Below are 23,229 nucleotides of genomic sequence, written 5' to 3' on the forward strand. Positions count from 1 at the left end.
GTACAGATTATTTGGTTCCCAGAGACATTGCCACATGTGACAGAATGGAGGCTTGGGGGAGGATCCCATGATGGTAGAAAACAGGTCCTACGCTGGCTGAGTCTGAATTGTCCTGCTTCTTGGTGGGGAATGGTTTTCTCTTTTAAGCAATGACAATAAACAAGAGGTGCTTATTGTCACCAATAAACAATCCCTCAAGAGGTACATTGGGTTGTGAACTTCTTTTTGGGACCAAAGACACTTTAAGTGCTGTTTTTAGGGTATCCCAATAATTGACCATCAAATACAAAGGTCAGAGCTAAAAGCAAGCTAGAATAGCACTGCAGTCATTTTCTGGTGGGGTTTTTACTTTGTTTCATAGTTTTTTAGATGAAGTAGTGGAAACCACCTCAGAGTGGTTCTGTAAGCCTTCAGTTTGAACTTTTATCTGCCTGCTCCTGGACAATCTTTTTTCTCTTTTTTTTTACAGGGAGAAGGAGAGGCTGTGGGTGGGAGAGGAATGAAATAACTATAGAGTTAATCTTCTCAGCTCCTGCTAGGAATGAGTACGTGTGTGTACACAGATGCACACATGCATGTATTTGTGTCTGTGTCTTCCTCACTAGTATTTCCTATCTCAGTAAACGATATCAGTTGCACAAGCCAGGAACCTGGGAAACCCCTGTGATGATTCTTTCTCCTTAATTCCCACAGCCAGTCAATCACTAAGTCCTATTAATCGATCTTCCTAAATATTCCCCCAGTCTGTTCCCTTTCTTTCATCGTTTTGGCACCCATCCTAGTCCAGCCCACCATGATCTCTCCTCCAGATCACTGAGGAAGCCTCGCCCCTGATCACCCTGCCTCCATTCTTGAAATTTGATTGGGTTATTTTCCTGCTTCAAAGCCTTCACATTAGTCTTAGACTGAAGACCAAAGCCCTCTGTACAGCTTAGGCATTCCCGACTGAGCTCAGCTTGGTAGCCCAGCTCACCTTGCTCACTTCTTTCCCTTGTTTCTGCCCTCCAGGCACATCAGCCTTGGTTCTTCAGTCTTACCCAGGGCACAAATTCACAAAGGCACAATCCCATGGGAAGGACTGCCTACAGATCCATCCAATGGGACTGCTTAGCTGCGGGGACAAGTGGGACTGAGATCCAACCTGTCCAGCTAGCTCTATGACCTGGACAGGGTGAATCTCAGTCTACCCTGGGCCGCATCCACTGAGAGGGGCCTCTTCCTGATTTATACAATGGTGTTATATGGGACAGTAGGGACTCTTAGTGCCAATGCCCCTTCCTATTTCAGAGACTTTTGCCATCTGTTTCCCCTGACGGTCCCTCACTTAACTCAAGCTCATGGTTTAAATCTCATCTCAGAGCTCCCTCCCTGTGGAAAGCCTTTCCGATCCTCAAACCAGATTCCTTCCAATCCTCAAACCAGATTCCTTCCATGCTCACCCATAAGCCCTCTCCACAGCCCCCTCTACTGCTTCTTCAAAGTACACAGCTTGCAACTATGTCATGATTGAGGTCACTATTTAATTAATGCCTACTGTCTAGATTATAAGGCTCTGGAGAACAGACTGCATGTATTTTATTTGCATCTGTTGCCCCAAGCACCTAAAACAGTACCAGATACATACTAGGTACTCAATAAATACTTGTCAAGTGAAGAATGAATCCTTTTCATAGCATTTCCCTTGTAAACTCTCACTATAATCTCACAGTCTTTGCAAGACTCATGCTTTCCTTATTCAGGCCTGGTCAGCACAGCTCTCCCTGGCTGTTCCTCCCACTACATCTCGTTCTGTAGGAAGGAAAGTCCTCTGTACCATCAGCATACATCTGTGGCACTGTCTAGGACCTCTTGTTTTCTCATATGTACACAGTTTTCCCGTCTGTCAAAACCAAGCCCCAGATTCACCTCCTCTGGGGAGGTTCAATTTCTCCTTGAGTCATCGCTTCTTCCTTCTTTCCTTGAGAACTAGATTTGCACTAGGAAGACAGGAATTTGTTCTCATGCAGATGCTGTATTGAGAAAGTTTATCCTTTCTCATGTTCCTGGCTGTCTTCATCTGGGAGGCTCACATTTCCTTTATACTCTTAGCATGTCACAGAGTTTTGTCCTCTACAGGTATCTTCTGACTGCTTGCCTATGCATGCTCCAGATCTGGGCACCGGCTTTTTACCTCCCCTGTAACATGCTTCACTACTCATTCACCCTTGCCCTCTTTAAACACCCTTCAAGAAGCAGATCGGCCTGCACAAACCCTCTTCTGGTCACTTCTATGTATGTTTGTGTGCATTTTTTGCATTTTTTTTCTTTTGTTCATTCTTTATAAATATATATTCCTCCTTCTTCCCCAATAGAATCTGAGACAGCCTACGAGGTTGAATAATAGCACATCAAGATAATATACGTGAGAACTAAGTGGGCAAGAAAAGGAAAAGCAAAGGGAAGGAGCATCAACTGGTACAAGCCTGAAGCTAGTGCTCCTGTGATCCCATAGACTGTGCATCTGCAGAACATGGACTCTGAATTAGCTTGTGGTCCGCTAGCAGTTGCTTCATGAACAGAACAAATTTACAGCATCTCTAAAATAAAAATGCAAACTAATGATCAGGAGAAAAACAACTAGTCCTGATTCTAAGAGGCCACAGCGTGTAGAGGTGAGTGTGGATCTTAGACTGCCTGGGTGTGGAGTTGGGGGATGAGCCCCGGTCGGGGTCACTGTGTTCACTCCGGGACACTGCCCTGACATTCTCAACACGGGTGCATACTGGATCACCAGGAAAGCCTTTTGAAAACACTGTTCAGAGCTCCACCTCAGACCAACTCAACAAGAATCTCTGGGAGTGAGACTGGGAAGCTCTATTATTATTATTTTTTTGAGATGGAGTCTTGCTCTGTTGCCCTGGCTGGAGTGCAGTGGCATGATTTCAGCTCACTGCAACTTCTGCCTCCCAGGTTCAAGTGTCCTCCTGCCTCAGCCTCCTGAGTAGCTGAGACTACAGGCACGTGCTGCTGTGCCCAGCTAAGTTTATTTTATTTTATTTTATTATTATTTTTTTTTTTGAGACGGAGTTTCACTCATGTTACCCAGGCTGGAGTGCAATGGCGCGATCTCGGCTCACCGCAACCTCCGCCTCCCAGGTTCAGGCAATTCTCCTGCCTCAGCCTCCTGAGTAGCTGGGATTACAGGCACGCGCCACCATGCCCAGCTAATTTTTTGTAGTTTTAGTAGAGACGGGGTTTCACCCTGTTGACCAGGATGGTCTCGATCTCTTGACCTCGTGATCCACCCGCCTCGGCCTCCCAAAGTGCTGGGATTACAGGCGTGAGCCACCGCGCCCGGCCCTTTTTTGTATTTTTTATTAGAGGTGAGGTTTCGGCATGTTAGCCAGGATGGTTTCAACCTCCTGACCTTGTGATCCGCCAACCTCAGCCTCCCAAAGTGCTAGGATTACAGGCGTGAGCCACCGTGCCCAGCCAGGAAGCTCTATTTTTAAAATGTCCCCTAGTGACATGCAGCTTAAGTTAAGAGTTACCAATTTAGCAGAATGGACAGTCTGTGACTCTAGCAGGTGCTCTTCCAGCTGAATTTCTAACACTTTTTAGGCCTTGTCTCTACTGGAAGAGTTATATAAAGATCAAGCTCTTTTACTTGACTCACTCCTCGATGCTAGCGACAGTATCTTATTCATTTTATATCCCAGCAACTTGCAGTATCTCGCACATAGTAAGACTGAAAGGATTTTACATATGTATGTAACAGTTTACAATTGACATAACATATGTGATATATTAAAATTATATATAATTATACATTTTACATTATATATTAATATATAACTCATTCAATCTTACTATGTATGTGTATATATATACATATACACATGCACACATTTGTGTATGTGTATTTGTATGAATATATATATATATATACACATATATTTGGTATGTATATACACATACACATGTGTGTGTGCCTGTTTACATGTATGATATATGAAAATGATATATATACAAAAACAAAAAACTAAAACACCCCAATGAAAGCTGAAACAAAAATGAACAAAATTACAAAAATTAATAAATAACAAAAAGTGGCTGACTACTTCTCAGGGTAATTTTATGCAAATGTTGTCACCTGAACAAGTCTTCAGATAACATGTATATATTAGTCAATATAATTTGCTTTTCTATTCCATGTTTCATTCCAAAACATCGGCACAGTAAACAGTCAAGTTTAATCATTGCTTAGAAAAACTCAATATGTGGTCCAAAATACACAAAATAACATTTTTGACTTATTTTTATCAGCTATAGAACGTTATCTAGTGCATTGCATCCTGTAGAGGCTTCGTAAGAGATGTAAACTATCAACTTCAGGAATATAACAGTTTGAATTTTATTTCTTTCTTTTACAAACACAGTTCTTAACATTTGGGATTCATTTTGGAGACCCCTGATAAAATCTGTGGACCTGATCTGCAGGAAAACACACATTCATACGTACATCCCTAAATCTGCATATATTTTCATGGCTTTGTGCACCTTCCTCAGGCCAGGTTGTGACAGGACACCTATGTCCTCTACCAAAGGCCACAGCTCCCGTGGGTGGCCATTGCCATGCCGCTGCCCTCCCTGGGTTCTGGTAATTGCCCTGCTTCAGCCCTGTCGGATCATGGCTGGTAACAGTTGTTTCCAGCTGCATCATCATCCCTTGTTGCTCCCTAAATCCTGCCCATCCATTTGTAAACAGTCCCTTCAGTAAGTTCTCTCAGTTCCCTGTTTAATTATGCCATCTGGTTCCTGCTGGGACCGAGGAATACAGCCTCCAAAATACATCTGGGGACCAAAACCATTGTGAAAATCACTGACTTAAGAAACTGAAGTCACTCTATATGAAGATCTTTCAATTATACATTTTTTAAATTGCAAAATAGAAGCTAGTCATTTATTTAATGGTAGAATACTTTTAAAAATATAATCTTCTGTACAAAATGTATTCTTTTATTTAGAGATTCTCATGAACTCTCCAGGGCCTGCAGCTTGAGAAACATGGTGCTCGACTTATTTTCCTGGCTGGCTGCTGGGCATCACATGCATGATAGAATTGAAAACCTGAGTAAAAGACAGATTAATGGCCTCTACTGTTTGCCTCTAAGCTACAAGTTCCGTCATCCTGTCACGGAAGGAAATTAAAATTGTCTGACACATACTGAGTTTCATAAAGCCACACTTGTTCCTCTCCAGGACCCTGTGTGCCTCTAGATGTCTATACCATAAATAGATTTTTTTTTTTTTTTTGAGGATTTGATCAACAATCTTCACCTCAGGATTGGAGCTAAGTAAACTAATCTTTAATTGTTAAGGTCTCCCTTTGTTCCTTTAAAAAATAAATGAGTTATACATGTTTTTTTCTTTCCCAGTCCTCCAGGACTTTCTCCATCTTTTAATGGTCTTAAAACAATAGTCAGTGACTCTGCAAACCACTGTCCCCTAAAATGAATAACTGGAAAAATGTACCATTTGCAATCTGCTTCATTATTCACATCTCAATGATTTTCTCCATTTCTGATTTTTTTCACTCCTCTCAAACAGAAGTCATTTAATCTAGAATCAATTTAACATTTGTTTTTCTAAAAAACTGAGCATAGCAGTTTCACATGAGAACAAAAGCCCTTAAGCCACTTTTGCCCCTTGAAACATTAAGCATGATTTAAATATTATTTTTTATTAGTATAATGTAGGTTAGAAATTCATTAGGCAAACAACCTAGATCAATATCATTATTTTGCAGAGGACTGGTCTAGAATTATTCTACCAAAAAGTAGTACTTTAGGGATTGTGTCTATTTTTCTAAATTTATAATATTTCTTGGATAAGCCATTCCATCTACAGCAGCTTAATTGTTAACACTGTGAAGCATTGTGGATATTCTAGGGTTACAGACATTATCTGGGTCATCGGATTTTTCCCATCCCTTGTTAAAACAGGAAGATGGATCTTTAAAAATCTAGATGCTTTTCATATCCAAATCAACTTACTTTTTTCTTTTGAGTTCAAGTTTGCACATTTCCTACCAGCATTCCAACCAATAAAAACCAATGATGAGATGAAATAAAATGTCACTCAGGTTCCATGTACTCTGGGTAAATAATCAGCAGTGACCACGAGCCCTCTATTCAGATGTTTCCTACACTTCATTGTCCTATCTTCAGTGCTATCTTCTCCCTTCCACTAGGACCCCAGAGAACTCACCTCTCTCTCTCTCTTTCTCTCTCTCTCTCTCTTTTTTTTTTGAGACAGAGTTTCACTCTTGTTGCCTAGGCTGGAGTGCAATGGCACAATCTCTGCTCACTGCAACCTCTACCTCCTGGGTTTAGCAATTCTCTTGCCTCAGCCTCCCAAGCAGCTGGGACTGCAGGCATGTACCACCACGCCCGGCTAATATTTTGTATTTAGTAGAGACAGGGTTTCACCATGTTGGTCAGGCTGGTCTTAAACTCCTGACCTCAGGTGATGCACCCGCCTTGGCCTCCCAAAGTGCTGGGATTACAGGCGTGAACCACCATGCCCAGCCAGGACTCACTTCTTAAAGAGCCAGTCCCACAACAGGTTTAAGGCTGCAATGCTATGAACTCGCTCCAAGTAAACAATCAAATGACAGAACAAATATATTTATAAAAAATCTACTTTCTGTAAGTCACAAGGCTAGGTGTTATGAAAGAACAAGCCACCGCAGCTCCATAAAGCAATTTGCAACCTAGTTAAGTTCAAGGCACTAAGACAAATGTGTGGATAACTATAAATCAAAGGATGATCTGATAGCCCCCAAAGGAGAGGTAGAAATAAAAGTGTTCCGAGAGGTTAAACAAAGAAAATGATACTACAGAGCTGAGAGGTTTGGAAAGGGTTTCTTGGCTAAGGTGGTTATTTGAGATGATTTTTACTTAAGGGTATCATTTTGATAGAGATTCTGGGGGAGGTGTGTTACTAAAAGGAAAAGCATTAAACAAGAAAAAATGAGGAAAACACAGGACATATGACTAGAATGTTGAAGAATCCTGGTTGACTAAATCTGAAAAAGTATTTTGGGAGTCTATTAGGTAGGGTTCTAAAAGTCAGGTTAAGAAGATTGGACCATATTGGCCAGGCAATGGGAAGTTGTTAAAAAGTGTAAAAGCACTGGTTCTTTCTCAGATAAAGACCACTAACAAGAAACACCTGGATGTAGATGACCACAACTTGACTGGCTACTTTTCACAGTTTCCAAGGTGGTGGTGGGTGGTCAGGGGGAGGTGGATTAAAGATAAGATGAGGCCTCCAAAGACATTATTTTCTTGTGCGATAAGTCAGTTTCCTTTCTTGTGAAGGTCATTGGCTTCAAATTTTTACCTAAAAAGTCAAGCTGCTTACATATTTCAGAATAAAAATGGCCTTTTCATGTGAAAGATCATGTGCTTCCAAATCTTCTTATGTTAAAAGGCTAAGGAGAGTTCAAATATGACAGAGCCTGAGCAGTAGCTGTGGGAGACAGTGGCATTGGAAGGACTGATGCATGAGAGATGTCAGTGATGATCTCGGCATCTGTGCAGGACTGATGCGTGAGAGATGTCAGTGATGATCTCAGCATCTATGCAGATAAAACCATCTTATGGTTTTGTGGCTAATAAAAAAATAGCTTTTCCCAAAAAATGTATAAAATTTAATTCATTAAAAAGTAAAGTCTCCGTGAAATGCTGATACATGCTACAACATGGATAAAGCTCAGATATCATGTTAAATGAAATAGTGCACACATACAGATAAATATTGTATGATTTCACTTATATGAGGTACTTAGAGTAGACAAATTCACAGAGACAGAAAGTAGGATACTGGTTACCAGGGGTTGAGAAAAAGAGAAAGTAGGATTTATTGCTTCATGAGCACAGAGTTTCAGTTTGGGATGATGAAAAAGTTCTGAAGATGGATAATGGTGATCGTTGCACAATAATGTGAATGTACTTAATGCTACTGAATTGTACATGCAAAAGAGTTAAAATGATAAGTGTTATGTAAGTTTCACTACAATAAAAAATGTAAAGGCTCAATGATAAACATTTTGTGGTTTTTATAATACCAAATTCTAATATACCAATTTTATTAATTTACTCATTGCTGATACTCCTGCCTGCTGGTTGCCATTTCCACGTGGGCTTCTCTGATCTATAGGAGGAGTTAAATAACTCTAGGAAGGTTCTGTGCTGAGTGAAGAGTCACAGCAAAGGAGTTGGGTATGGTAATGGCTACTAGCAGGGAGACTGTGTAGCCTGATGTTCTTATCTCTAATATAAGACTGTATCTGCCAAGAAGTCCTGAATCTTTGAATCAGGCAGTTCAGGCATTCTTGCTCAAGATAGCATAGCTGACAAAAGTTATTTTTTAAAGCACAGTTTATCAGACTAAGGAATGCAGTGAGAAGATATGACTAGCACATCAATAGCTATCAGAAAGAATGATTAAATCTAAAATACTAGAGAGAAGAGAAGAAGGTAGACACACCAGGGGCTATTTCTACAGGATCAAAGTCTGTGGGTTTAAAATGAAATTTTCCTGTATCAATCCAATAGGCATTACCTGGATATAAATACTCTGGTGTCTCCATAACGGTTAGAAGAACTAATGAGGTAACTTATCTTTTCAGGTTATCATAGCATACATGGGACTCTGTGGGGTCAAAATATGTTGCCAGAGAAAGAAATTGTCATGAAGTGGAGGGAAATAATAAGAAAAAAATGAAAGGAAATATTGAGAGGGAAGGGAGACTAGTAAGGAAGGAGGACAGCTGTGGAAGGATGTTATGAGAAGAAGTTTACCGGAAGTTCTGTAAGAGGGAGAGCTATTATACCCCAAAGCATCGCAAACATCTACAAAGGCTGCATGAAATATTTTGGGAAGAGAATCAAAACATGTTGGAAAAAAAGAGAAAACTTAAAGCCAGAGTTGTGATCTAAGCTTACAGCTGATAGACATGGAGGCTAAGGTTTAAAGCTCACGTAGACGTGAGGCCTAGTGTCAGGTGAGGTGGATATTGGAACTAAGACCCAACTAAAGAAGTCTTTCCACCTGCACAGGAGATTCTAGTGAATCTAGTTTGTCTCTGTTTAACAAGCAATGGGAGAAAACATACAATTCCCTGAGAAATTCAAACTCCTTGCCTGAGTCTGGCTTGGAATTTGAATTTATGTTTCAGGAACTCCCACTTTAAAAGATACACAGAAAATTGGGCCACGGAACAGAGATGCCCCTGGTGATCCTGGCATAATAAATGCAAAACCACGTGGGGAAGCAGACACACACAGGTGACACAGAATTCTCACAAAATAGCCAGCCTTGTTGAAGATAAGTCACAGAATAGGCAAGTAACAATATTGTGTGACGCACAGTCAACAGAGAGGAGGATTAGACCCAAGAATGTGAGTTACTAGAGTGGAACTTAGAAAGCGACTGCCAGAGAAAAGCTTTAAAATCATCAAAGCTATAACAAGTAATTAAAACACAACAATAAGAAATATGAAAAGACATATGAGGATCATGGCGGACAGGAGGCAGGACTAGATTGCAGCTTTGACTTGGACAGACAGAGCAGCGTCTGGAGGGTTGCATCGTGAATTTTTGCTCCAGAACAACTGCAGAAATAAATCAGGAAAACTGAGAGGACCCTCAGACCCCCTGAAGAAAGCAGATTGCTTCTGCAGGGCCCGGAGGACAACCCAAATACTCTTGAGTGCCCAAACTGTGGAAGTGGGAAAGGGAGATTGTCCGTCCCCAAACACATACCCCCAATGGGGAAACTGAAGGCCTCGATTATTGGAGAAGATTTTGTGCTTACCTGGAGCTGATTTAATTTAGAAAGCTGAGTGAAATGCAGGCGTAGAGGAAGCAGTGGGAAAAGTCCTGGGAGCTCGTTGGGTCTCCTAGCAAGCAGTTTTTGCCTGGCTTCACAGGGGCGCTTTGGAAGGATGGCCAAAGGTACTGGGAAAAGGCCACAGGAAGAAGGAAATCTCCAGCTGAACTTTGTAACAATTTGAACTGATCGAGAAGCCTCCTTGTCAGAACCTGGGGGAGGGCATCAATCCTGTGTGCTGACTCCACAGGTGGGGGAAGAAGGAAAGCCATATTTGCTCTAGCAGCTGGGAGGCAGGTGACCTGGGGCAAATTCTCAGCCTTTCACACCCACTGCCTAGAAACAGACTCGATGCTATTGGGGGGCGAGGCACAGTGGGAATGAAACTGGCCCTTTGGATTGCATCGGAGCTAGGTGAAGCCTGTGACTACAGGCTTTCCCCCATTTCCCTGACAATCTGCGTGACACAGTAGAGACAGTCATAATCCTCTAGGAACATAACCCCATCGACCTGGGAGCCTCACCCCCATTTCCCACAGCGGCAACAGCAAGACCCACCAAAGGAAAGTCTGAGCTCAGATGCCTAGCCCTGCCCCCACCCAATGGTCCTTCCCTACTGACCCAGGTAGCTGGAAACAAAAGGAATATACTCTTGGGATTTCTAAGGCCCCCACCCACCCACCCACCCACCATCTGTTCCTCCCCATACTACTACTGCCGATGCTCTCTGGAAAGCACCATCTCCTGGCAGGAGGCCAACCAGCACAAAAATAGTGCATTAAACCACCGAAGCTAAGAATCCTCACAGAGTCTAATTCACCCCTTTGCCACCTCCACTGGAACAGGTGCTGGTATCCAGGGCTGAGAGACCCACAGAAGGTTCACATTACAGGACTCTGCAGACAACCACGCAGTATCAGCCTGGAGCCTGGTAGACTCACTAGGTGGCTAGATCCAGAAGAGCGAGAACAATCACTACATTTTGGCTCTCAGAAAGCCACATCCATAGGAAAAGGGGGAGAGTACTACGTCAAGGGAACGCCCATGGGACAAAAGAATCTGAGTAACAGCCCTCAGCCCTAGACCTTCCCTCTGACATACCCAAATGAGAAGGAACCAGAAAACCAACTCTGGCAACATGACAAAAAAAGGCTCTTTAACACTTGCCAAAAAATCACACTAGCTCACTAGCAATGGACCCAAACCAAGAAATCCCTGATTTACCCGAAAAAGAATTCAGGAGGTTAGTTATTAAGCCAATCAGAAAAGCACCAGAGAAAGACGAAGCCCACTGTAAGGAAATCCAAAAAATGATACAAGAAATAAAGGGAGAGATATTCAAGGAAATAGATATAAATTAAAAAAAAATCAAAACTTCAGGAAACAATGGACACACATAGAAATGCAAAATGCTCTGGAAAATCTCAGCAATAGAACTGAAGAAGTAGAATAATGGAACAGAACAGAACAAAATATTTTCTTCACATTATCTGGACTTTTTCTTCTAGATGCCAGGGTTTCAGTCCATGTAGCTAGAAGTTCATGTTGTGCTGTGCTGGATTTCATTTAGCAAGGCATTTATTTTCACTACCAAGTAAACTTTGATTTTATTTTAGTAGGTTTAAAAATATTACTTTGAATAATCTTCCCAAAGTAAATTAGTGTATATTTCAATAGTAACAGGGCATTTGTTGCATCATTTTGTTTTTAATATACTGTGAAGATAAACATTGCAGATGAATGCCATATTTATAAAATGTCTAAAGAAACGTAAGCAAATTGTTTTTGAAATTGTTCATAAATATTAAGAGTTTTAAGCATATGTGGTGCTAAGTAATATTGACATGTCTTGGAAAATGTGCAAGATAGAAGGCAAATGAGGCAACTATTCATTCCTCAAATTTGCTTACCCACAAGCAAAATAAATTCTTTGAGAAAAAATATTTGATGAAATTAGTGAGGCCATCAGTGACATTAAAAACATGTATTTAAATACAAATCTGAATCAAGTTAAGCAGGGAAAAAAACCTTGACCCCAATACTATTAAAGGCAGGAAAGAAAAAGAATGCAGGCATTTGTTAGTACAAGAAGAATTACAGTTGAGGATGGAAACTATCTTTCTGGAGATTATAAAAATATGGTAATAACAGATTTCATGTCATATTTCTCCCTAAGTACCGAGGGGTACAGTTCATTCCATAAGTTGTCAAGCACCTTGTGGATTCTATTATCGTAATTCAGTCCTGTATTGAGTTTCAAATATCTACTGTTCTTAAATGCTCAGTGTCTAAGTTCCGGAGACTTTCCTCTCAGGATCTCTCTAGTCTTCAGCAGTAATGTATCAAGTGTTCATCTTCAAGTGTATCAGCAGCCATTCAATCATTTTTCCAAAGAAATTGATCAAATCTCAGAAACAGTAGAATTCCCAGATTGTTTTTTCTTCCCAGGTCAAACTTCATCATATCTGGGATTTGTTTGCAGTCTTTAAAAATTTTATATCTTAGACTTTTCTCATGACTTCTCCAGGCAAAGTACTGGTCTTAACAAGATTCTGTTTTTCCCCTCCATGTCCTTTACCTTCAAAATGGCTTCATATTTTATCTCTGAGTCCTGAATGCAGAACACAGAGGTAAAATATAGCTATGCCAGATTTTAAGAGATGGTGAAGCTGTATTAATGAGCGCAAAATAAAACCTAGGGAAGTACAGATTCCATAAAAAATAACCAGATATACATCAAATGTAGAAAGTGTCACCCTCTCCATGATTTTTACAACTACCAGGACCATACAAATCAAAACGTACTACAAAGTTACAGTGATCAGACTAATGTCTTTAGGCTAGTGTGGTACTACCGTAAAGACAGACAGACCAATGGAATAGAATAGAGAGCTCAGAAATATGCCCTCATGTATATGTTCAACTGATTTTCAACAAAGGTGACAAAACCATTCAGTTAAAAAAACAGTCTTTTAAACAAACAGTCCTGAGAAAACTGCATATCCACATGCAAAAGGCTGAAATTGAATTCTTACTGTATACAAAACATAAAGGGATAAAAGCTCTAAACATAGCCACTAAAACGATAAAATTTTTATAAGAAAACATGGAGGAAAAGCTTCATGACATTGGGTTTGGTAATCAATTTTTGGATATGACAGTAAAAGCAAAGCAACAAAAGAAAAATATAAATAAATTGGACATTGATATTAAAAACTTGTGTACATCAGAGGATACTATCAACAGGATAAAAGGCAACCTACAGAATAGGAGAAAATATTTGGAAATTACATGTATCTGATAAGGCATTAATTTCCAGAATATATGGAGCTCTCCTATAACACAACAACAAAAATAACAAACGAATCCAATCAAAACATGGGCAAAGGACTTGAATGGACATTCCTCCAAAGAAGAAACACAAATGAACAAAAACCACCTAAAAAATTCGCACCAGCACTATTCATTAGGAAAATGCAAATCAAAATCACAATGAGATACCAGTTCACACTTACTGAAATAGCTGTGATTTTAAAAAAACAAAAACAAAAAGGCAGAAAATAACAAGTGCCAGCAAGGATGTAGAGGAATTGGAATTCTTGTGCATTGTTAATGGGAATGTAAAACGGCAAAGCCACTGTGGAAAACAGCATGGCAGTTTCTCAAAAACTTAAACATAGAATTGCCATATCATTTACCAATTTCACTTCTGAGTATATTCTCAAAAGAATTAAAAGTAGGCGTTTGAACAGATATTTGCACATCAATGTTTATAGCAGTGTTACTATAGCAAAAAGATGAAAACAATCCAAACATCCTTTGACAGAGGAATAAACAAAATTTGGTATATACATACAATGGGATGTTTGCAGCCTTAAAAAGGAATGAAATTCTAATACATTCTACAACATGGGTGAACTTGAAAACATTATAATAAGTGAAATAAGTCACACATAAAAGGACAAGTATTACATGATTCTGTTTATATGAAGTACCTAGAATAGACAAATTCGTGGAGAAAAAAATTAGAATAGTGCTTATCAGAGGCTGAAGGGAAGAGGTGGGCAGTTTTTGGTTAATGGGTTCAGCGTTTCAGATTGAGATGATGAAAAAGTTCTGAAGATAAATAGGGGTGATGGTTGCAAAACAATGTGAAAGTACTTAATGCCACTTAATTGTATGCTTAGAATGGTTACAATAGTAAATTTTATATTATGTATATTTATCAAAACAAAAAGTGGATGTCATGAAAGACAAAAAAGGCTGTAGAAATGAATCAAATTAAAGGAGAACACAAAAGGAATTTAAAAGTTAAAATCTTAACAAGGGAAGAATCTGGGTTAAAGTTGCAGCAGCTTTATTCTTGCAGCTATTCTGTACAGTTATTTTTAAGTTAAAAGTTTGTAAAAAATGAAGAAAAAGATTAAAAGAATTCAAAAGAAAGGGACATATAAAGACTATAGGCAAAGAAGATCCAACATAGTGTAATAGCATAATAAGAGTCCCAGGGGAAAAAAAGGAAACGCAACAAACACTAAAAATTCTAATTTTAAAAATTCCTGAAATAAAATCGAATTCATATTGTGAAAGGGAATATAATTTACTGAGTAAGTATGTTAACCCAGAATGACAAACACAAAGATAAAGTTCAGTAAAACTACTATATTATAAACAAAGTGAAAAAACTCTAATCAGGCAAAAAGATCAAGTAATTCTTAGGTAAAGAAAACCATATTAAAGCCAGCCCTTTGACATTTTATGCTAAGAAACAAAAACGTAAATAAAGTATCTTATACCAGAAAAATTTATTTTCAACTACAAAGACCACCATCCATCTGTTATTAACATTCAAGGACCCAGAAAATATTGTTTCCATGACCAATTCCTGAAGAATCTTCTTGAAAACAGGCTTCAGACAACCTAAATGACAAGAGAGACACTGATATAAAAACTGGCAATATCCATAAATATATACTTATAGAAAAAGATTCAATTATGGATAAAAGAGAGTATGTGTAATATCTATATAATCCATCATAATATAGATACAATGATAACAAAAGGAAAAAAATAGAAAAGGCATAATCACCTTGCTGATTTTTGTGTTTTTAGTAGAGACAGGGTTTCACCATGTTAGCCATGCTGGTCTTGAAATCCTGGCCTCAAGCGATCCACCTGCCTCGGCCTCCCAATGTGTTGGGATTACAGGTACGAGCCACTGCACCCAGCTCGTTTTGTATATATGTCTGTATATGCGTGTATATGTATTATGTATAGGAGTGTGTGTGTGTTTTTTCTAACCATGCTCATTTAAAAGGTCTAGAATAGAAGATCAACTAGTAGCAATGTGGTTAGTTCCAGGTCAGAGCAAGAAATACTCAAAATGAGTTTAGAACATCTTGTTATGCCTGATAACAAACATGACAGATTTCCAAAAGTGGCTGCAAAAATATTTCTTATTTCACATACTTTTATTCAATGTGACCTTGCCATCAATAAGTGGACCTTTTTTCTGGCACCTTTTTAATCTGGGAGAGTTCTACGACTGCTCTGATGAAGAGAATATGGAGGAAGAGACCCTGTACCAGTTCCAGCAGATCTCATCTGGTCTAGCAGCCTGCATTTATGCCTCTTAGAATGTTTGCTATTGGAAAATTCTATCTTGGAACCCAGCTACCATTCTATGAAATGCCAAGTCATCTTGAGAGGTCATGTGTAGGTGGTTGGTCCCATTGACAACCTCAAATGAGTTCCCAGCCAACAACCAGCATCAACTTCCAGCCATGTGAGTGAGTCCTCTTGGTCATTCAGCCAACTTGAGCTTTTGGATGACTACATCCTCAACTAGCAATTGACTACAAATTTATAATATACCCTGTGGTAGGCAGAAAATGTCTCCCAAAGATGTCAATTTCCTAATCTTCATAATCTGTGAATGTTAGGTGACATGGCAAAGGGTATTCTGATTGCTAATCAACTGATCTTAAAATAGGGAGATTATTTTGAATTATCAGGGCTTAATGTAATCACAAGAGTTCTGAACAATGTAAGAGGGAGGCAGAAGAGGAGTGTGGAGTGCTGGGATATGAGAAGGATTAGGCCTGCCATTGCTAGTTTTGAAGATAAAATAAAGACAGCATGAGCTAAGGACTATAGGCAGCTTCTAGAAGCTGGAGAAGGCAAAGAAACTGATTATCTCTATAGGCTTGAGAAAGGAATACAACCCTGTCAACACTGTGATTTTAGCCCAGTGAGATTCAATTCTGATTTCTGACCTTTCAAAACTATAAGATAAATTTACATTGTTTAAAGCATTAAATTTGTGGTAATTTTTTACAGCAGTGATAGGAAATTAATACAGGCCCCAAGTGAGAACTATCCAGTAGAGCCCAGTCAACTCACAGAAACATGAGAAATAATTTTTAAAAATGAGTTTTGAACCAGTAAGTTTCATTGCACAGCAATAGAGAGCTGGCATGGCAAGGAAGTTACCAAGTCTATTAGGCTATCTTAATAGAATTATGAGCCAAACTGAAAAGGTTTCCATTGGACAAGGAGGGCATAAATGGAGCATCAATAAGGATAACACTTTAATAGATGAAATGAACAAATACACTTAAATTCATAACTTCATAAAAATACAACAAAATTGACCATGTTTGCAGGATGTCAAATAACAAACTCATTACTTGTAAAACTGTTAAGTTAAAAAAAAAAACCTCAAACACTTAGCCTACTCCTCTTATACTATCAAATACCAGAAGAGAAAAATTTTTTCTTTATGTTATTTTTCCAAGTAATAAAGGAAAGAGTGATTGAATTTGAATATATTACTACCATGCAATCTGTAATTAATTAATAGACGTAGGCATTGAGGATTAGTGGCAGCAAAAATTGCAAAAAGAGGTTCCATCAGACAATATGATATCCTGCTGGGGGAACAAATCACTGCAATAAAGTAGCCTTGGAAAAAAGAAAAAAAGAGAACAACCCGAATCTTATGTCTGTAAAGCCTCTGGGTCAACTACCAACTTATGGCAAACAGAAAGAACAGAGGAGAAAGGAATGTATTAAACTGTTAAGACACCAAAAAGATAAAGTCAACAAAATCCAGCATAGGAAATTCTGCGTACAAATTTATTTGTTTCTTCAATAAGTAAAATGCAATAGGGGAAAATGGATGGAGTGGGGAGGCCTACAGATTAAAAGACACTCAAAATATCTAATTTAAAAGCTAAAACTGAAGTATAACATTGAAGGATGTTCCCTTGGATAATACAACAATTTAAAAGATAGAACTAAATGGTCTAATCCTGGAGCATTTCAACATCTAGAGATGGATAGAGATGGAGGAGGTCAAAGGGAATTGAGGAATGACCAGAGTAGCAAGAGGTAAAGGAGGCTGGTATCATAGAAGCCAAGGGAAAAGCATGCTCTGAGATGTAGTAGTTGTCAACAGAATCAAATGTTGTCATGAAGTCAGTAAGACGAAAATTGAGAAGCGGTCATCAGATTTGCCAACGCACAGGTCATTGGTGACCTTGCTAAAAGCAGTGTCAGAGGAGCTGAGAGCAAAGCTAAATCAGAATGAGTGACAGTAACTGGAAGATGAAAAGAGACATTTAATGGCTATTGGGAACTCTTTAAGAATGTTTGCTTGAGAAGAGGAGAGATATAGCTTGGTAGCTAAGGGACAATACAGAGTTGATGGCGATTTCTTTTTAAAGTGGAATTTCTTCCAGCATATTTGTATGCTGAGAGAGAGCTTGAAGATACAGGAAAGAAACAGAATAAGCAAAACAGAAAATTTTTGCGGAGTTGAGATGGGATGAAACCTAAAACACACATGGAAACATTGGTTTCTAATAGAGGGAGGTTTGCTCCCTCTGCTAAAGGATGCAAAAGGTAAACGCCCATTTGGGTGTATTTGCAGATTTGGTGGTGGTGAGGTAAGGGAATTTTTACCAGATGGATTACATTATTTCCTTTCAGTTTGAAACAAGCCCATCATCTTCAAAGATGTGGAGCTGTATCAGGATATCCCATTTATTAATCATGGATTGAGGGTAGTGGTTTTTAAATTGTTTTGGACCATTACCCACTAATAAATATATTTTTCTTATGACCCACTATACACAAACACAGATAATTGAAATCAAATTTCATGGCCCAGTGCTGACTCCTATTAGGGATATTCCTCTTTTCTTTCTTTTTTTAAGCATACTAGGCAAACTAGACTGCCAAGAGCAACAACCTTATGAAGCAGAGCACAGGGTTGGGGTGGAGGAAGATAAAGGGGATCCTATTCCGTGTCAGAGTAAATATGACTCCTGAGCAGGGACTGGCCTTGCTGTCTCAGAAATTCATGTAAATTAAGGATACTAAATCAGAAACTGGCGAACAAGATTGTTTCTGATACACTTACATACTAAAATATTGTTTTAAATAATTTTCTTAATTTTTGTCATTTTATTGGGAATTTATAGCATTGACCTACTATAGTATATAAATAAGACACTTCTAAACATTAAAAAATAATTAGACAGATACTATAATCACTACCCTGGTTGAGCAATAATACGTTTCCAGTAACTTGGAAGCCCCTACTCCCAACTGTCTCTCCATCTCTGAGAGGTAAGCATTACCTTGATTCTACATTTAATCATTCTATTTTTTTCTATTATTTTGTCACTTATGCATATATCCCTAAATAACATAGGTTAGTTTGGCCTGCTTTTGTACCTTAGACAAATAAAATGCTACACAATATGCCTGCTTTTGTATCTGACTCCTTTCACTAAATATTATGTCCATGATGCTATTTTATTCATTTTCATTGCTGGATACAATTCTGTATATGAATATACTACATTTTTTATATTTATTTACTGTTGAACATTTGGCTTGTTTTTATTTGGGAATCCTAGTTTATGTCCTCCTATACACATGCAGGAGCTTCTCAAGAGCATCTAGCAGTAGAATTGCTGCATCAAACAGTATGAATACTTTCAACCTTATCAGTTAAGTTCAAATGTTTCCAGTTTACGCTCCCACTCCAGTATGTGTTTCCCATTGTTCTATATTATGACTAATTGATATTGTTAGATTTCTTGATATTGTTGCCAGTCTGGTGGGTACATATTGGTAATTCATTGGGGCTTTAATTGGTGCTTCTATATTTTCATATGTTCATTAGCCATTTGGATTTCAGATTTATTTGATTTTTTTTTTTCAAGAAAAAAAATGCTAGTTAGATCTGATCTTTGACAAATCTCAAGAAAACAAGCAATGGGGAAAGGATTCCTTATTTAATAAATAGTCCTTGGAGAACTGGCTAGCTATATGCAGAAAATTGAAACTGGATTCCTTCCTTATACCTTTTACAAAAAGGAACTCATTACAGATTAAAGATGTAAATGTAAATCCCAAAACCATAAAAAACCTAGAAGAAAATCTAGGCAAAACCATTCAGGACAAAGGCACAAGCAGAGATTTCACGATGAAATGCCAAAAGCAATTGCAGCAAAAGCAAAAATTGACAAATGGGATCTAATTAAACTAAAGAGCTTCTGCACAGTTAAAAAAAAAAAAATTGTCATCAGAGAGAACAGAGAACCTAAAGAATGAAAGCAATTTTTTGCAATCTATCCATCTGACAAAGGTCTAATACCCAGCGTCTACAAGGAACCACCACATGTCACTCAATTGTTCTCCAAATGGTGGTGCTACCCCTCACAGTACTATCACCAGCTATTAGTCTGACTGTTGGGAAAATGTAAAGGGAATGATATTCAGCTGGAATTTGAGTGTGATCCTCTGGACATCAGTGTGGATGTTGATGTTGGAAAGGATCCGTGGACTCTGAGCAGTATCCGTGTCATGATGTTTAGAGAGGGTATGCTCTGACATGACAGGGCTTTCTTGGGTCTATGTCTGAGGCATCACATCAAGCAAACTGAGGGCCCATAAAGGAACATCATAACCCCAGGAGATACCTTAAACACTAATGCTCACTATTCCTTACTTAGCTCTTGTAAAACAATTCTTCCTCTCTTTTTATGAGATGTTATGATGAGGCAACTAGAAGGGCGTTAGAATAAATTTTGGAATGCAGATAAGGATATTGTCCATAGAATCTTTTGTGAAGATTTATTCTAATGGGGTTGTACTTGTATTTTTTATTTCCATGATGTTGGGACAATCATAAAGTAAAAGATTCCAATAGTTGGACTGGCCTTTTATTTTTTTTTAAAACATTATTCCAGTAATTGCGTGGAGACTGCAACCCCTGGGAGGTAGGTGAGAGCTACAATAGAGAAAGAAATGTCAGGCAGCTGCAACAGAGAGAGAAAGGAGGGGAGAAATCTTAATGGTAACATGGCAACTTTTAACAACACTAACTTGCTATTCTGCTTGAAAAATCATTTTTAGAAATAGTCAAATATTTATGCTTGAGTTTTATTTGAAATGCTCCTTTTCCATAAAAATCATCTAAATATTTAATAATTTGGAACTTTTGACAGCATTCCAAATATTATGAAATTTTAAATATTTCTTCTAAATAATCACACAAATATATATATTTTTCCAAACCAAAACAGATATTCCCATGCTTGAAATGTTATTTCTAATTTCTAATTTATTATTTTTTTTTCTAATTTGTTCTTAACGGCTTATTTGCAAAATGAAATTGTTTGGATGATTAACCAGTTTGCAGTAAACATGGTGTACCAAATTGGTTTCTAAATTTAGAGAAAGGTTGAGTCTCTTCTTTTAATAATCAAGAAATAACAGAAATATTAATGATAATGAAGCTTCCATAATTAAAAAGTCAAATTCTGAAATAGCAAGCAGAAATGAACATTAGCAGGTAGCAGCTACATAATTTATAATTCTCACAAATAGTTATTTTGAGCTCTTTTCATAGGATAACACAACCTCCAACATGCAGTTTACTAAAATATAGTGTATGTACTACATGTGCCATAATTCAGTTCCATAATTTGGGGGAATTTAGTACTATTAAATATAACTTAAAGATGCAAGTATACTTAAAGATCACAAAAGAAAGGCAAAGTTGTTTTATTAGATGCTATAATTTCTATGTGTGCTATTTCAAACATTTTAGAAAGTATTATTATTCATATAAATGTTTCCAAAGAAAAATTTCCTTTACCTAAAGAATTTGAGGATGAGCTCTATATTTTAAATACAGTAGACTCCATGTCTTTTCTTGGAGGTTTTTGAGGACTAATTTTTGGTAATATCTCTTTGGCATAAAGTGTTCTATGAAGTCCAGCTTCTCGAAGCGCTAACTCAAAGCGAAGTCTAGGGTCAGAAATTATCTGTAGAAATAAAAACACAATTTAAATAAATAGCAATTCATTAAACTAAAATAACTTTTAACATTTAGTTCCATGTTTTCCCAAGCTAATTTGTTTTTGCTGGACAGATGACTAGGTGACAGTAAACTTTGGGAAGACAGTGACTATATTTTGGAAACATCCAAACCTTTTTGACATCATTACTTTTCAGTACATCAGCAGTTTCCAATATAAGGTGTATAGTATATTGTGCACTAGATTAGTCAAAATATAATGCATTAAAATCATTAAAAGATAAAGTAAAAGAAGCTTACTTTCAGTACTACTATTGATTCATGACTTTTTGCTGGCTGGAATTATAAAATACAGATAATCATTGATTAAAATAAATCTAATCCACAGCCTCGTACATCTGTCTTTAAAATGACATCTTAATTTCTCCATCATTTGGCAATATGTAAATTAAGTTTAAACACATGGCCAGCACTTGAAAAACAAAATCAATAGCACTTTTCTTTCAAGGCTGGATTTCTATTTCAAACAGAAGTAGAAAATGCCTCCATCAATCTGATTCTAAGTGGGAGCAGACATATGAGTAGTTCAATTTCTGTTTTCATTTATAGCTGATTGGATCTTATTCCTCTTCCCCTCCTCCTATGAATATTAAATGCCAACAGACACTGTTTGAAATAAGAAGGTGGCTACATATGGATTTTACCTAATGAGGCATTTTACATGGACTTGAAGTCCCCCTAGAGGATGAGATAATAAGCTATTAAAAGCAGCCCTTCCAGGAGCTCTTAGACAAATTGAGGCAATAAAAATGTACACCGATAGCTACAGATTACGGCAACACGTGGCAGATGCCCTAAAAGTAGTAAAACACGGAGATGCATCTTTTGGTGCTGGTGGCATGAGAATGGTCTTGGTGAAGATGGGCAATTAAACTAACCTTAAAGTGTAACTTAGTCTATAAAGCAGACTGGGGGGAAAGAGACCCAATGAGAAAGGAAGACACATACAAACTCAGAGGTGAAATAGGTCAACTTGGGAGAAGGGTAGTTTGAGCAGAGCACTGGTTACCATTGAGGAACACTGGAAACAGATGCTTCTCAGACTACGATTTGAACTTCAAAGGCTTGCATGGCCATGCTGAGTCTAATGAGCTACTAGGGTTATGTTTGTTTCCGGTTTTTGCATAGAAATAATATAATCATTGTAGTTGCATAGGAAGATGGGTCTGACTGTAAGTTCAGAATAAATTAGGGTGGCAGGGAAAGAAGAGGCGGAGGCTGAAAGAGTGATTAGGAGTTTACTACAATTGTCTAGACAAAGTAATAAATGTCTGAACTTGGCTGGTAGCAAGGAAGAGATAACTCTTAGAAACACTATGAAAAGAAGAATCAATTTTACTTGGCAGCTGATCAGATAAAGGGCTTGGAGCAACAATGAGTATGAAGTCAAGAATAATACAGATTATTTGTGTCTGAGAAGCAACTAATTTGAGCCTTAGACCCAGGTTTTTCCTCTTCTGTCTCAAGGTCTTCTCCCTGGTCCGCTCTCATGTGCTCCAGTGATTCATGTTCAATCTGTATGCCATTGACTCCCAAATTACATCCAGGACTCACCTCTCTCTTCAACTCCACATTGTGAGGCTTAAATTTTTTTATTATTCAATTTTTGCACAGCTAGAGAGTGAAATTGAGATCTCCCTCCTACTTGGACGTCCATCTTCCCAATTCCCTTCCCTGGAGGCAGCCCAGGTTTCTTGTAAATGTGTACTAGATATTTTTATCCTAAACGTGGTATAAGTAAAACAAATTCTTTCTTTCCCTAAATCTGTTTTTTTTTTTCTGTATTCTTATGTAGCTAATGGCAGCACCACCGGATGATTATAATTTACTGAATTACTACTAGGTGCCAGGAAATCTTTTAGGCAGTTGACATTTCTAATGCTCACAGGGACTTTGTAAATAATTATTTTACAGATGAAGAAAACAAGACACGAAGATGTAAATAGCTTAT

General features: G+C 38.1%; 1 protein-coding gene across 5 annotated transcripts in view; it reads right to left on the reverse strand.

Annotated features, from left to right (window-relative positions):
- Positions 1–13,379: 13,379 nt before the first annotated feature.
- The window catches only part of CCDC148 (coiled-coil domain containing 148), a 204,631-nt gene continuing 194,781 nt past the window's right edge, over positions 13,380–23,229 (reverse strand). For 4 of the 5 annotated variants that reach the window (XM_032286471.1, XM_032286469.1, XM_032286473.1 and 1 more), the window contains 2 exons: positions 21,057–21,225; positions 13,380–14,800 (listed from right to left, as the gene is read on the reverse strand). In XM_032286471.1, the coding sequence (XP_032142362.1) occupies positions 21,079–21,225 (147 nt within the window). In that variant the 3' untranslated portion in view covers positions 13,380–14,800; positions 21,057–21,078. Of the gene's footprint in view, positions 14,801–20,785; positions 21,226–23,229 lie in introns of those variants that run through there. The other variant, XM_032286470.1, reaches the window with a different exon arrangement.

This window comes from Sapajus apella, unplaced genomic scaffold, assembly GCF_009761245.1.
Source record: "Sapajus apella isolate SASKATOON/1434 unplaced genomic scaffold, GSC_monkey_1.0 scaffold18, whole genome shotgun sequence".
NCBI lineage: Eukaryota > Metazoa > Chordata > Mammalia > Primates > Cebidae > Sapajus > Sapajus apella.